General features: G+C 42.6%; 1 protein-coding gene across 2 annotated transcripts in view; it reads left to right on the top strand.

Annotated features, from left to right (window-relative positions):
• Nucleotides 1-1,063: 1,063 nt before the first annotated feature.
• The window catches only part of RUNX1T1 (RUNX1 partner transcriptional co-repressor 1), a 114,530-nt gene continuing 98,661 nt past the window's right edge, over nt 1,064-16,932 (top strand). The window contains exon 1 of one of the 2 annotated variants that reach the window (XM_066990587.1): nt 1,064-1,931. Coding sequence is in view for 1 of the 2 variants with exons in the window: in XM_066990588.1 (XP_066846689.1) it covers nt 1,904-1,931 (28 nt within the window). In the remaining variant the exon portion in view is untranslated. The remainder of the gene's footprint in view (nt 1,932-16,932) is intronic. The other variant, XM_066990588.1, reaches the window with a different exon arrangement.

Below are 16,932 nucleotides of genomic sequence, written 5' to 3'. Positions count from 1 at the left end.
GTAGAAAAGGTAGATTTATCCAGATCATAAAACTTATTTTAAACATATTTTCAGAGTCGACCAAATTTTCAAAGGCCGTCACAGAGGTGGATAAATGATGCTCATAAATGTCCTTTCCAGGAACGTGTATGTGGCCTGTTGTAAATGCATGTAAAGTTACTTTGCATTCAATAGGTCTATTTAAGTGCTTAAAATTAGGCACTTACAAATTTGAAAGATCAGGTCTATAGCATATGTGTGTGTGTGTGCGTGCGCACGTACGTACAGTAATAAACAATGCAGGCTGATGAGAAGTTTATTTTACGCTAATGTTTTTACTTAAAAAAAAAAAAAAAAAAAGCTAAATGCCCAGGCAGTTCTGACAGATCCAATCAATTATCTGCACCCTGAAAAAAAAAAAAAACAAAAAAAACACATTTTTTCCTCTCTGTATGAAGTTGATGTGCTTTTCCACGGAGATGCCTTCTTCATACAGTGTCAACTTGACAGCAAAAGTACCAGTTCACCGTAGGTTGCATCACTGACAATAATATTCTCCGAGAGACATAGAAGGGAATAACTGATGAATCAGAAAATATATGGATGCCTGCTGAAATGGTTATGTAATGAAACACAAAGTCAAATGGTAGCACGCTTCTATTAATTGTAGATGATAGTAATTAATTTCCACTGCAGTTGTGATCGCGTTTCTGCGTTTAGAAGAATCCAGAATCCCCTTCCAGGAAAGTGTGAAATTGCATCTGGGTTCTGCAAGCCATGAAAGACTATAAATTTCTTTTAAAAAGAGAGAGAGAGGGAGAGAGAGAGAGAGAGGAAGGCCTTCCTCGATACTGTACTTTATAAAGAACGAAAACAAAGGGAAAAAGAAAATGATAATTGTTTTCTCTAAGGCTATTATCTAATGCGAAAGCAAACAGTCTGACTGGAAATCAGCTAACAGAAGGGGATTAGAGAGTAGATCTGAGAGTGGCTTGATTTCTAGCGCTGCTGTCTCTTCACACAGTGATGAGACACAGGCAGAGCAGCCAGGAGCTCTCCAGATGGCTAGAGAAAGTGTTTGTCTTGGGTTACTGCAGGGCAGTCTGGACTCTTAAAGCCGGGGAGGCATCATTAGGGAGCAAGTTAGATGTCCACCCGGTAAAAGCGAGCGAGAGAAAGAAAGAGCAGGCAGGCTGCCCGAGAGGGACCGCGCTCGCCTATTGTTAACATATACTTGACCCCCACTAACCTCCTCACGACACAGATGTCTCCTACCTCTATCACCTCCCACTGCTTTAAGCCCTCCCCCCCTGCACCTGGGTAGCGGGGCCGGGCCGGCTGCCGGCAGTATGCTGCCTGCCTCGCGAGGTGCCTGCTAGTGGGGGAGCCGGGCGCGGAGCATCCTCGGGCGGCTCGGCTCGGCACGGCACGGCTCGGCTCGGCTCGGCACGGCACCGGCTCGGCACCGCCCGGGGCAGAGCTATGCGTCGGCTGCCCGGGGCCAGGCAGAGCCCCCGCCACTGACAGCGGCCGCTCCCTGCGCTCCACATCACGGCTGGCTGCGGAGGAGGAGGAGGAGGAGGAGAAGGACCCGGGCTTTCGCTATCGCGGCTTGGAGACTTGATTTTTTGGTTCTCGTGCTTTCCCTTGGAACCAGTAGGCTCTCTCTCGAGCTGATCCTCCTTTAAAAAAAAAAAAAAAAAAGCGAGAGAGAGAGAGAGAGAGGGAGGAGGGGGGAAGAGCAGCTGGAGTTTCTCCTCAGCTCGTTTTGACTTTTGTGGACGTGGATCATCTGGACTGGGCAGGGAAGCCGCGCCGCGCTGCTCTCCCCTTTCCCACCCCCTCGCCCCTCCAGCAGCCGGGGCTGCCGGCTCTCCCCCGAGCAGGACGGGAACTTTTATTTGCAGCTCGCAGCCCGTGGCGAATGGTGGGAATCTCCGGTCCTCTGCAGTGTGAGTACGGGGCGCGGGGCCGGGGCCGGGGCTGGGGGGGGAAGACACCCGAACCCCTCTTCTCTTCCCCTTTTTCCTTGCCCCTAGGGCTGCTCGGGGCTGTGACTAACCCGGGCGGGCCGGGGCTGCCGACGGGCCGGGCACGGCTAGCTCTGCATGCAGCTTCCCATCCGCTCTCCCCCCCGCTCGCCACCTCGCACCCCGGATCTCTCAAAAGCCCAGGAAGCGAAGCACCCGCTCCTGCAAGAAAACAGCCCTCTGAAGCACGCAGCGTAGGGTTTCTGTCTCGATTTAGGACTCGTCTTTTTTCCTTTTATTTTTTTTTCCTGCCTTCCCTCTCTCCAGATCACTGAGCTAGCCAATGTGAACCGGAGTGCCTGAAATATTTCTGGTGGGGTTTTGCTGTTGTTGTTCCATTCTAATCACGGGATTATGTAGCACTGGCAACATCACTTCAGGCTATTTTGCAAGAAATATTTCGGGCTGTGCGCGCCGCCTTTAATTGCACAGAGATTTTTGGAAGTTATCTCGCTTCCCCAAACGACAGGGTAGCGTTAGGGATTGCATTTCCAAAACTGCAATACAATGTGAATGTGGCATCTCCTCTGTCTGAGCTGGAGGGTCTGATTCCACACGTTGGTAAAACACTATTGATAGGGGGGCTGAAGGATGCAAACTATCCTCCCGGCCACGCAGATGAGCCTGGGACTTTTGGGCGACTTGGAACCCTTTTGTTAGTGCCAAAGTTAGGAGGCTGGGCACACCGGGGCTAGCGGAGAGAAGGGACTTGTGACCCTAGCCGGGGCACCCGCGTGGGACTTGTAGGCGAGCAGAAGCGGTCGGCTTGTCATTGCCCTTTGCTCCTGCAGAGCGTTCGAGAGAAACTGAAAGTAGGCAGCGGGACAGGGGGGAGAAGGGGCCGGGGCTGCCCCGGCCGGGAGCTCGGCGCCGGCTTTGGCCGCTCCAGCAGCCGGCGGTGCCCGGGGCCGCGGCAGGCGCTGCCCGCTCGGGTGGAGGAGTCTCTTGGAGCCTGCTGCTGGCGGGGAGCTGGCCGGGGCTGCCCCTTCTGCTCGGGCTGCGATCCGCAGAGCCGCAGAAAGCAAAATCCGAACTAAAAAGAGCCGCGCAACTTTGCCGCTGCCGGCCGCGGCTGGGCTGGAAGCGGCTCGGTGCGCCCGGGCTGTGCGGCACGCCTCGTCCCCGAGTTAGCCTCCGCAGAGCAAAGAGGACGGCAGGTCGCCCTCGGTGGCAGGCATGGCACGGGGTGAAGGTGGGTGCTCACCCATAAAGCCACAGGGAGCGCCGCGCCGGCCGCCCCAGCACGGCCAGCGCCGCCCGTCCGGCCCCCGACTGCCTAAAGGGACCCTTCGGAGGCTTGGGAAGGCACAGCCGAGGGCTTGCTCCGGCAAATATTCCTGGGCTTAATGTAACTCTGACCCCTTTAACTTTTAACATCGCTTCCCCTAATTAATCTGTTCAGGCCCCAGACTTAAATGGCTGTCCACAGCTGCTGCAAATTGATTTATCCCCTGATGGTGGTCTGAGTTGCTGACCAAAGCAGGATTTCTCTTATTATTTTTTTTTCCCCTCCCCATTTTTGGTCTACTAATCTGTTTTGACTTATTTTCAACTTAGAGTAATACTTGCATGCTTTTTGAAGGACTCAGAAAATATTTTCTTTTGACATGTAGCTAGAAACATAATTATTGTATTTGTAAACACAGTATGGTAGGGCTAAGGGTGAATATAATTTATTTAATTATACCCTTGTAGCCTTACATTTCCTCTGTTTCTGCATCCTGACAGATGCGATGGGAAGTTTAAATAAGCAACTTTGTTAAGTGTAGTTTGAGGCGAGACATGAAAGGCGTTAGATTTGAATTCTATTGTCCAGGTTTTCTGCTCTGCTCTTCTGATAACAGTTTCAATGAATCTGGGCAACTGAGCAGATAGAAACTGGTTTCTAATGGTTGTTAAAGCTGATGCTTGACCTTTCCATGAGAAGTCTGAAAACCTCATTCAGTTTATTCTGGGCTGATTTCCTTAGGAAATCCAATATGATCAGGGAATTTCCTTCAGCTCAGTCAAATGCAAAGAAAGTTAGTCTATCTTGTTTACACGGTCTGGTTTTAGCGGTAGGTGTTTCTGGGGCTCCCCTTCAATCGACAAAAATACTAGGAAAAGGATCTGAATATGGCTTATTCATAACCATGCAGTCTGTGAAAACACAAAGTTGGCAAAGGCTTCATTAGTTGCGAGATACACCGCAGGCTCGCTGTCAAGGTTTTCAGTTAGGAGGCTGCAGTGTATTTGATAACTGACAACTTTTTGCAGGTCAGTTATATCATATCTGAACTCGCAGTGTAATTGCTGCTACTTTCAGTTCCTGCATCGCTTTTCCTTTCCGACACGGAAATCTCAAATCACGCACCAGGGTGAAGAAAAACCCCAAACCCCACCAAAAACCCACCCCACCCGTAAGTCCGTAGATGCTCGGGCGAGCCGAAGCCAGGCCAGGCGTAGGGGAGATAGCGGCGAGACGTCGGCCCTGCATCGCAGGACGGTGGGAGCGGGCTGGAGGAGACAAGAACCATTCTGTTTGTAATGGAATGCAGACAGCAGTGTTAGGTCACTGCTTCCTGGCAACTGCTGCACGAGTTGTTTTTCTTCAAAGGCTTTGAGCTTTTAAATAGTTTCCAAAATCTTTTCAAGTAAAACATTGCCTTCTACCATTTCTGACCACCTTAACGTTAACTCATTTCTTGCCTAAATAATGGACCAGTAAAACATCACACGGCATCTCATCTGTATATGCTTAACACTATGTATGCCTGCGCGCACATGGAGTTTTATGCTAGAAGTATTGTTTATAGAATAAAGGGGAGAAAAATAGCTCCACCTGGAGTGCTGGCCAGTGGCTAGTCAGTTCAGGACATTCTTCCCTGTCAAATCATGTTTCTCACTTCTCTGAAATGAACTTCAGACGACAGGCATTGAATGTGAAGCTCACTTCATTGAGGTACCGTGCAGCCTGCAAACCCCTCATTGCCAGACACTTTGGATGAAATAGGCATCTGCAGTATTTGCATTGGGGGTGATGGGAGAAAGGGCTTGCAATTGTCATTTTCATCTTTCAAATCCACTTGCCACAGTCCATTACTGTTAAATCTTTAGCTAATTGAATAAGGATATTAGTATGTTGCTATTGCAGGAGCTTCAGATTTGTTAGACTGGGGGGGAGATCATGTTCTTTGTTCTGCAGAAACTTAAGTTGTCATGCAGAGATCAAGAAGCCTTATCAGCTGAAATAAAACGTGAACTTGGTGTTGTGAAGAGGTTATTTCTTATGGTTTGTCTGAAGAACTGCAAAAAGAAATTATTTTAAATCAAAATAAATTTAAAAACTTTGAGCCATGTACTTAGTAGCAGCCTGCTGTTTCTCATGCAGCCTTTAATAGCAACCTAGAATATTTATACAAGTTTATACTGATGCTGAATTTAGTGTAAGGACTGGGAGTGTAAATTCTTAAAACATTGGCTTCCAGATTTCATTTCCTTCACCTTCTTTCACATGAAAGATCTAAAAGAGTTAAATGCTGAAGTTTTAATGGAAAGGGACTTGTTTTTCCACATAAATGTTACTTCTTCATAGAACTGCTTTAAAATTGCAGTTATTTTATTCTTGTTTACAGTAAACTTGATTAGCTTAATAAATGGTAGCATAAATACATCAAGAAGTAGTATAGTCTGTGGTTTCATGGGTAAAGAAAAATGATCAGCAGATGTAAAAATCAAAGTCAAAATATCCTGCCCTTTCAAAAGGCTTTTTATTTTTTTCTTCAAAATATTTTCATCTGAAAGACATTGACTTCCATCTTCCTTTTTTTTTTTTTTTTTTCTGCCATTGATATGAAAGTTTCCAAATAACGTTTAAAGAACAGTGGCCATTTTATTAAAGTAAACATTAGTTCAGTATAATGGAGGTAATTGTAAGTGATAAGAGCAGAGCAGGTTATCTGTGTGTTGTTTAAACAGAAGGAGCTATTTTGCACCATTTCCAGTAGCCATCTGTAGAGGAGAAGGGTTTGCACCTGTCTGTCCACACTAATTATAGATTAGGTCCAAAGAAATGAAATTCGAGTAGGCTTTCTCTTAATGAAATCCACAGTGATTTTATTGTAAATGTGTTTTGTGTACAGACGATGATGGTTGGGCTGTGAGTAAAATAAATTGCTGTATGGCTGTCATGTACTTGTAGTTGTAAAGCAGGATACTGCTGCATTAACAAAGGTGCTGAATAAAAATGCAGTGCTCCATTTATGTCCTAGGCTTCAATTGTGGCTTTTGCTAGGTTTAGCCAAAAAGGTTCACTTTAAGCCCAGTGTTTTAGGGGTATGTTTCAGGGTCAACTTCTCAGTTACCATCATTTTCACGTCGATGTCCTGGCACATAGGTGGTCCTTTGGCTGAAATATATGGGGTAGAAACGGTTTCATGTTAAATATGTACACACATGCACACAGAGTGTGTCAGAAATACTTTCCTCTCATTCAGTATTATATTGCTAAAACAAAGTGGAAAGAGTGAGAAATGCATTCTGCAGTAAAAGGTCACATGAATTTCTACCACATCTGTTTATAGTAATTATGAACATAATTAACATAAGAATTACAAGTGAAGTAATGACAAGCTGAGCTATGAGATATTATGCCATAATGGTCATATGTTGGAATTCTCACATTATAGCACACTAGAATTCACATATTCAATGCAAGAAAGAAAATGTTAGATTTTTATCTATTTTAATGCTTCAAAACTTATCTGCCTGGGGCAGATGGACTTTACGCTTTATAGGAAGGTAACCCATTATTAAGAGAGAGTCAGTTGAAATTAAGATTTCTAGCCTGCAGCTTGGACTTTGAGACAGCTGTGCTTATGGAACGCCACTTCTGTTACACATTTGTAGTCTGATTGTATTTATTTTATTACCACACATTGCTTTATTTTTAAATGTGAGTGTTTTCGCAGCAAACAGTTTACATTAGAAAGGATCCTGGATTAGTTTTTCTTTAGAGAATTGTGACTACAGTAGTAAAATTGCCTGGTGGGATGGCCAACATAGATATAAGACACATATTGTGGCTCAGGAAGATGAGAATTTGATGGATCCTAAATTAGTTCATGGCATATATATATATATAGAGAGAGAGAGAGAGAGAAGAGAGGAAAAAAATCCTTAATGTCTTTAGAATAAGATGAGCAATCTCTCATTTGTACACAATATTTTGAAAGAACACATGCATTGAGAAAACTCTGTGGTACTTTGCAGGTTGAATTAATTTAAGTCACTTTTCTTTGGAAATGCATCGGACATATCGTTAAGTGTAAGGGCTAAGGTTTCACATGAGTTGACTAACTTTTGTAATATGACCTGTCTGATTACCTCTAAATATGGTTGTCACACAACTGACAACTGGAGGAAGTTGAGCAAAAAGTGGCCCTTCTTAAGGGTAAAAATACTGGCTGAGGAATGCTTGTAGTAAATTCTACATATAAAAATCAGTTTATCTTTAAAGGAAAATCAAATTCCTGGTTTTATGATATGAAAATTTACCAAATTGCTGTCTTTCTAAGGCTAAACATATAGAGTGCCTTATGAAGAATAAAAAAATTACCTTGTGCAATGTCTCAGTGATACCAAGAGGTTTTCGCATTATTGGATTAGTGGAGGATTTGTGACAGACCCCTTTTTATCTGACATTCATTGCAGTGACATGATTTTCACACACATGCCCTTCCCCCACCTAGGTTCTGGTTTTCACTTTGTATTATGTGTCAAATTCCCTTTATTTCTTTTCTTGTGGAAAAACTGCTATCTTGGCTGAGTGATTTTGGAAGGAGTTCTGCACTGAACAATGCTTGTTTCACTCCAGTGTGCTGTCATTGTCCTCATTGCAGCCTTCAGGTTGCTTTTCCACAGACGTGTAAGGGATATGCATTCCTTTAACTAATAAATGTCAGTTCTTAGGGGGGAACATTTAAAACTTTAAAAGCTGAAAGTGCAGAGTTAGTTGAGCAACTAACACTGTTTTTGTGCAGTGACTCTATTGGTTGGCTGTGCCCTTGTTTGGCAGGCCAGGCTGTTTCTCTCTTCTCATTAGCCCACGACAACACCGAGTTATGATGAATCCAGTCAACATAAATCACACACTTATGTTTTCTCAGTATCTCAGCTGCTGGCTGTAGGACCTGCTCTGGTTTATCATTCATCCTCAGGTGGATGACGGTGACCTGCAGCCAGGCGGGGCTGCTGTTGGGACTCTACTGCCAGGCCAAGGGGCTTGTGGTGGCTGCTTGGCCAAAATGGGGCTGGGCAGCACTCCTGGCTGGATGCACCTATCTTCTGTCACCCATGACACCCATGACAGGGGGGGCGTTGTTTTGGTGGGGATCAAGGTGCCTTCAGCTGGGGAGCCCCTGTGCTGCACGTCCCAGGGGTTCTGGCAGGGCCCTTGTCCCAGAGAGTTTTAGGAGCGGAGGTGGGCTGGTGGCTGCCCAAAGTGAGGGAGAAAAAAGAGTAAAGGCTGCATCCAGAGCACCGCCACCCTCTCACCTCCCCTCAGGCCAGGGGCTGCCGAGCCGTGCCCCCTGGGGCTGGTGCATGGCTCCTGCTCCCTGACACCCACCATGCCTCCACCTGGGCCGCGCTGATAATGCACTCTTCCTGATAGACACTGCCGGCCCGCTCCCCCCTGCCTCGCAGGGACACTGGGACACAGCAAGCCACCACCTGTCACTGATAAGCTGTAACGGGCACTTAACACGCGCAAAGCCTAGTCCACGCTGCTGCTTCCATCCTTCCCTCCATCCTTCCCTGCCACAGGATTGCAATCGCCACTCCCGGCCATGGGACTCCCCCGGCTCCGCAGCCCTCGGTATGAGCAAGGAGAAGGGAGGGAGGCCGTGCACAGGGAACCAAAGCTCAGTGACAGGCATGGCTTTACATACAGTACACTGAGGGGGAAAGTGGCTTGCATGGGTGTTTTATCGGACAGGGAGACCCCAGCTCCAGCCCCAAGTTCTGTTGGATGGTTTGCTGGTGGCAGCTGGGGTCAAGATGAACCGGGGCATCCCTCTGGCATGAAATTACACTGCTGGGTTTGGTGTGTGTTTTTGTTTGTTTTACCACAAGCGTGGCTTTCCTCAGAGGGAGGATGCTGACAGGAGCTTGCAGTCACGTCCGTGTGTGTAATCACGGTGTAAATATCTGGGTTGCTTCAGCGGGGACTCCTCAACTTTCAAAATGCGGCAGGCGTAGAAAATGTGGCTTTTTTTTTTCTTTTTTTTTTTTCCTTTGGACTTTGACGGTGCATGATTTTTCAATTCTTGCCAACCATTAAAACAACTTGCATGCTAAGCGTGTGCGTGCATATTGTTTTAGCAAATGGCTTTATCAGCAATTATTTCTTAAAGCAAAATCAAGCAATTAGCTTTAAAATATATTCAGAAGTTTGAAATATTTATTTTGCTGTTGCACTTTGTCAAGTGTTTGTGCAGATAGATATATAGATATGATCCAGTAACTAAAAGCCTAATTAAAATTTGTTTAAAGCCAGGGGGGCATGTATTCTTGTTGACAGCAGCAGATCGATAGGGTAAGACAATAGAGCCCCATTATTTTACTTCCATTGACTGAACATATTGACATTTCAGGTTTGTGATTGCCTCAGTGAGCATGATGAAACACTGAAATTCACAAACCAACTGTCTGGAGTGGCACATATATTACTGTATGTCATCTCTGCCTTCAGGATACCTTATCACTGAAGCAGAATGGTAATGGATGGCAGCAGAGCACTTCAGAGGGGTTAGGGCTCTATCAGTTAAGAAGCTGACACGTAGCAGGTTTCAGGAGTATCTTTAATTACACCTAGAATTATGTACAAGGGAAGATGGTCCTTGTTACCTGCTGCTGCACTTCAGAGTTTACAGACTCAAAAGCAGACAGGATAACAAGGTACTTATGTTTCATATTTTACACACATGACTTTATACCTTAAACTTTTTCAGGAAGAGCCCAAGGACTGCTGATTGTGCTGTTTGTGTGCTCGCCATGTTTGTCAATGGCAGCATTTCAACCCAGCCTTGATGCTCAAGTTCCAAAGCACCTGCTAGACCTTCTCCTGTTCTGAAGATGTACAAGCAAACAAAGAACAACTTTAAAATACATACATTTACTTTGGGTTTCTCCATCCTCAATGTGCTGTATTGACAGTGGTCAGGGAATTCAATGCAGTGAGAATATTGAGGAATGGTAAATATGCATTTTTACCTCAATATAAGCATTGTAAAAAGCAAAGTATTTATGCAATACGTGCATGTGTATACATAATGGTAAACGTTAACCTATATGATATAAACACATACATAAAGAAGGCCCAGTGGTTGCAGAACATAGAACATCCTTTATTATTTTGAAGTCTTTCAGATGTTCTTTAAAATCCAGCAGACTGTGGAATGAAACCCATCAGGGTTAGGCAGAGGTAGAGACTGAAATTAATTTAAAGCAGACAAAGAGCTAATATGAAAGAGCCTCTGGTGATTTAACTCATTTTTAAGAGTAAGTGTAATGAAAATATAAAATGTATTCTGATTGTGCCATCTACTCAACAATTGTTGCCATCAAGTGGACTGCTGATGCCCTTTAAGATGGTAAAAAGAAAACTGGTCCTTTATACCATTTTCATGAAAATGTTAGGTTTCTGTTTGATCAGCAGGTGCTGTTGAGATGAAAGCCATGTGTAAATTTTCAGAAGGCCAAAAGTGTCAATTCAGAAAAGGAAAGTGATAAGAGAAAATGCAATCAGTTTTCCTGTTTTCAATTTGTGCAGGATTTGAAGAGCTGTTTTGTTAAACTGCTACATCTGCTCCAATATGAATATTGAACTACTTCCACTAAAAATAACACCCTATAATTTGGAAGCCATTGCAATCTTTTGTTAATGCAAGTGGGTTATTTAAAAAAAAAAAAAAAATCTATTCTGAAAAATCTCCTGCCTAATGTGCGTTTTTGTTTATCGGCACTTTTATCTTCAGCAGATAAAATGGCATTATGCAATTAGGACTATATCTATTTGGACTATAAAAATGGCACCGGATAGCTGAATGTCAGTATATTGGTAAAAGGATTTAACTCGTACATTTAAAATAATTTTATTAATAATCTACAATTGTATCTTAAAATGACGAGTGACTGCTTCCCCAGTGTAACAATATAGTGTCACCTACCCTTGAGTACATTGTGGAAAGTCAGGGATGTTCAGAACATTACAGAGCATTCTTTGGCCTATTTCATTCTTGTCATATGTGTAAATCTAACTTTAGTCTCATCAAGAACATTTTTTTTTTATGAATAACTTTTTCCACAGTAAAATAAAATTATTAAGTTAGATTGAATGCACATTTACAAAAATATTTGCTGCTGTTGAGCTGTTAATCCAAGCGAGTTTTATTAACCTGGAAAGCCTTGCATTGGTAAAACAAATTTTCTATCACAGGCATCTTCAGAGAAAATAATATCATTACTTTTTAAAACAAGCAAACAAACAAAAAACATCATCACCCTGATCTAATGAAAAGGGGAGTGGTTTGTTAATTTTATAGATAAAGATCTTAATGAACAAGTGATAATTCACTGTTAGATCTATAGAGCCCTATGCACGTAACATGAATAAACGTGCAGAATGAACCAAGAGCTTTTTTATTTATTTCTTTATTTCATATTTAATGCAACATAGAGAATTACCTGGTTTTAATATTAGAATCGGCTTTAGTGTTGAATTCTAGTCTAGAAATCAGGAACTCTGCTTTGGCAGGTGTCCGTGTGGGAAAGGGCCTTGCTGATGTTTCTGTTTGGTTTTACAATTGGATTTGTAAGCTATTGTCCTTGAAGGATTTTCCTCAAAGCAGTCTACAGATCAAAAATAATTAAAATTCAATAAATTTTAAATTTAAGTATAGAATGGATTTTGTGTGAGATCAGTGCTTGTGAAAGGTTGTCTAGAAGTCTGCGGCATGTCTACTTGATAGTTTGTATTCCCAAACATAACTATGTGCACACACATGTGCATAAATTTATGCTGAATGACAGAGGGATGATTATTTATACAGATTTTCTCCCAAACTCTATGCACTCCTGAAACATAATGAAAAGCCTCCCTCCCCAGAAGAGTGTTTACATCCAATGACAGTCACTAGATTCAAATCTTCTAAACATGAAAGTTGTTTCCTTTCCTCCAAACCTCCTTTTCCCCAACAAAGCTAACCCTGTTAAACCTCACCTTCTGTGGGACGTATACATAGTTACAGACATATGTACGAGAAGTAAATATTACAAAAAACATGGCCGATCAGGGCAAAATGTCTGTAGCCTTAAATAGCTTGTGATATCTGCCAACAGCAGAACCCACGCTAAGCAGGCCCTGCAGGGCCTGACCTGAGGATGTGAGACCCTTGAGGAGCCCCATGTTAGTGCTAAGTGCCTGCACGGAGCTTTCTGCTAGCAAATATTACCAAACAAATGCTCTGTCAGCGTGTGTTAGTGGGGATGCTGTCTGCCTGATGAGTTATTAAACCAAGGTGCTTCTTGCTTTGGTCATAGGGTTTTGTGATTCTTTTCGCAGGGGTTGGGATGGAGTCTAACAGAGATTATAGCTTGATATAGTGTCTGTATCTAAATTTTCTTATATAATTTTTCTCAGCACATTCATGAAAGTGCTCTTTTCTCATTCTTTGCCAAAAATTCTGCATGCAGTTTTGCTGTTTCTATTGAATAGTTGCCATATTTAACTCCAGTGGTTGTGAATGGAAATGTGACTATAGAAAGAAATCCTTTCATACTAGTTTTCATTTTCTGTAACGTGTTTTGGGATGCCTGGAAAGGAAGGGCATCCTAGATATTCAAAATATTTATGAATACACACAGAGAATTTAAAAGAAGTTTGGCAAATTAGTTTTGTTTATCTATAGTTGTTGGGCATGTGTGAGATATGGTGACTTATTCAAGTGATATTTTTTTACTCTGTATTCTGGATTGACTTTCATCATGATTAAAAAAAAAAAAACAACAAACCAAACACAACTGTGTCATACAGAACTGTACAGTAATAGTATTCCTGAACAGTCCCATATTGCAGCATGCCAATGTGTGATCTTCATGTGGTATTTCAAGACTTCTTTAAGCAGGCATTTGAGTAATTGCCACCTCTTCGTTAGTCAAGACAGGTAGACTGTGATGCTTATATAAAGTAACATCCAAAGTTCATAGTTAATAGGTTCTCTCAGAAATTAGGTTGTTGTCTGGAAAGACATAAGACTCCACCTAGTGGAGTGGAATTAATCTGCAAACAGTGGCAGGCAATGACAAATGATAAAATATATATCATTTATGAAAAGCCATGTTGAGCCAGTGAGTAAAAAACAGGAATTCTGACAGGCATCTGGGGAGGTGGCTGTGTGACCACTACAAATTGCACAAGACTGTACTTACTTTTGTAGCTCTAGGAGGCTCATGTGTGTCTGCCTTGTTGGATGTTAATACATAATTTGCATAAATAGTAGTCATTACCACTAGTCATTTTCTCCTGTGATTCATTTTATTTGGAACCTACAGGCTTAATTTTTGCATTTCTGATCTGACCACACAGGTGCCCCTTTGGGTTTGTGGCTTTGGTGTCATTTTAAATAGTTTGGGCAAAAAAGAAACCATCCAACCCCCCAAACTCACCCACTTTTTTCCATTATTGTTTATTTTCCAAAATTCATTTTCTGCTTTTTGTTTCTTGTGCTTTCATAATGGCAGTATCAGGATATGCTGATGTCTTGTGCTGTCATGGCAAATCAGATGACATGTTGAGTAAATGTGTGTGTGGCATTTCGTAGTCCCAAGGTTTAACAATCTCTATTATGAAGCATGAGATTAGCTAGAGTTTTGTACCTGTGCTTTGCTTCCCCATTCTTTTGTTCCCATTGTGTTATTAGGATGGAATACAGTTAATTTTAAAGCTGGGAGGCAAGTGAATATCCAAACCTGAGCAGCAAAGATACTATCCTCAAATCCTCTTTGAAAATTTATCCCAAAGTTTAATCACACCTGTCAGACAAGTTCAAGAAGAGCACTGTGATAGACCAGCTCAGGCTTGGACAGTGAGAGAGTGTGAGGGCTATTGCCAGAAAATGAGATTATTAGGATGCAACAAAGGAGATGGAATGATACTACTGCAAAGGATATTTGGGAAGAGTGCTCCAAAGGAGTGCTTTCAGTGACATCCAGGTGGGGTTTGCTGCCAGGGCCATTAAAGCATAGTGGTGCCAGAGAAAACTGCCAACAAGTTTAGGGATAATGGTACCTGTGGGTGTGCTATCAGTGGATTGTACTGCCAGGATGATTTTTTTTTTTATTTTATTTTAATGGTGACATTGCTGAAAGTATTTAAGGGTAATGTTATAGAAAGGGTTTTAGTGAGTGAAGTCACTGAGTTCTAGGAACCATTAAGCAAAAGCTGTTTCATGGCTGTGCTATTTATTATTTTTAAAGCTTGTTGGCAAACCACTTAATGCTGGAAAAGCATGCTGCAACCTGTATTAAAGCACACTGAAGATGAGCAAGGAAAACATTGTACTGAAGTGAATAGATAGCTTGGTTTCTGAACGTTACATGCATTTCTTGTGTGCCATGATAAATTAATGTAACTCCGTGGGTTAGCAGGGCTTGTGAGCCTTGAATTGAAAGTACTGGCACTCAGATCTTCAATGGTATTCATACGCCCATTTCTCCTTGAAGGTGGTGTGTCTTTTGTCTGAACACAAGCCTGTGGATCTGGACCCTCAGGCTTTCTGTGCTCCCATCTCATCTCTGTGACCTTAACAATACTTTGCTGGACCGATTTTAGGGACTAGATCCAGATACTGCCCTAATGACATTAGCTTATGTAAGGATAAGTGTGCTAGCTCAGGTCAGAGTGTAAAGTGAGCCATTCTCTTTGCGTTAAAAATGATGGACTTACCTGATGAAGAATTCCATTTAAAGGAGAGAATAAGTCCATTCCTCCTGTAATAATATTCTCAGAGGTTCCTGTTGAGTCCATGGGGCAGGTTTTCTCAGTTTAGGTATCCCAAGAGCTGTAAAGCTGTGTTTAAGGCAGTTATCTACTCCAGAAATTTCCAGATAAGTGTACCGTTACAGTAAGTACCAGCTACAGTTGTTTTAGTTTTAAGAGTGAGTCAATGTATAACTTCCCTTACAGGTTTGAGATGTATTGGCCCCATCCTCTTCCCATGAAATTCTTGGGGAGGTTTTGGTGTTAATTTTTTTTTTTTTTTTAAGTCCCGGCCTAAATTTTCCCTTCTCCTGTAGAGCTATTATTGGCCACTATTGTTTTTATTATCTCGTAGCTTCTCTGGGAAGAGAAGGATGGGCAGGACCTCAGTGACATTGCCAGAGCAAGTCATCAGTGGCCGTGCCTGCTCCCCAGGAGGTCACAGGAAGCAGGTGGCTGTGTTAATTGTCCTTGCTCCCAACTCTTGTCCTTCCTGGAGGCAATTTAGAAGTGGTCAGGAAGTGTCAGGCCTACTGTGTCCCCCCAGGTTCGCTACCTCATGCATTCATAATAATTTGAGGTATGTGCCAGGCAAGGGAAACTGAATAGGAATCTCTGCTGTCCTTCCTCAGTCATGTGGCTATCTGGCTGGAAAGCCTGAGAACTGTGACTGCAGAGTATGTGTGGGGCTGCAGGTGAAATCCAACAAAATACCAAAGAATCCTTTTTTTTTTTTTTAAAAAAAAAAAAAAAAAGATGAGAAGATATTTCCTTAACATGTAGTGTCTTCTTTCGGGTTGCTGACATAGAAGTCCTATACAACAAAACTACAAAAACTCACTGGGGGCATGAAATATTTCTGGAAATGTTCACCTGCTTTTATCTGGTGAGTGGAGGATAGGGAATGTAAATGCTTTCTCTGCTTAGGCCACTTGGGTTTTAGTGCTTTTTGTTGCAACTGCACAGTCAGTATTCTTGGTCCCAGAATGGCTTCAGAGCCATGCTTTGGAAAATCAGTCAGGGTCCTGCTACTTCAGATGAGCTGCTTCTTTAATACTTACTTGATTTTAGCAGTGAAGACATCAACATAGCTGAGTGTCTCATTGCAAGTATTGCACCCAATGCTGTAAGCCAGGTTTGAGCTACCAGTAATATTTCTGTAAGTGTCTTCTGGAACATATCCACTCACGTTGGAAGTGACGTGAGTTGAGTAATAAATATCATACTAGTTATTTGTCTACCATATGCATTTGGGAGGAAAACATAGATTCTGCTCAGGTGTACTTTTGGTTTTACTGAGACTACTTGCCTAAACAAGGTGGGCTGCAGAATTATGTGGCTGGTGAATCATACTGGTTTCTGAATCACTCTTACAAAATATCAGCCTGAAATATGAAAAAATAATGAGCACGTTGTGCTTGAACTTGTACCTTATTTAAAGAATAACATTTTAAAGCAGAATATTTTGTAAAGTGTTCATTAAAAATGACTTGCAATTTTATTCTATCAAATCCATTGTACTAGGAAAAATACCCCCTTCAGATGGGAAAAGGTATCAGTGTTCCTGTAAAAATATCTGATTTTTATCCAGCTATTTTCTGATGGTTTAGTCTCCCTTTTCTCCTGTGCAAGAAGATCAGCTGACAACAGCAGCAACCAAATCATGTTTGCAGCTGGGCAATTACAGTAGACCCTAAGATCTGCGACTGTCAACCATGAACACAGATGCCTTCAAAGTTCTGTTTTTCTTCCATGTGGAAGTCGTTGGCATGGAACAGATGCCTTCATTTTGGAGAAACCAACCTCTGGATATAATTGGTTCTCTCTTCTCTTGTCCTCTAGGGACAGTCTCTCTCAGATGAAATTAGATGAGAAAAAAAGACACAGGCACACACATACTCACAC

The sequence above is a fragment of the Anser cygnoides genome, chromosome 2 (genome assembly GCF_040182565.1).
Source record: "Anser cygnoides isolate HZ-2024a breed goose chromosome 2, Taihu_goose_T2T_genome, whole genome shotgun sequence".
Taxonomy (NCBI): Eukaryota; Metazoa; Chordata; class Aves; order Anseriformes; family Anatidae; genus Anser; species Anser cygnoides.
This window is presented reverse-complemented; position numbering and strand designations above follow the sequence as displayed.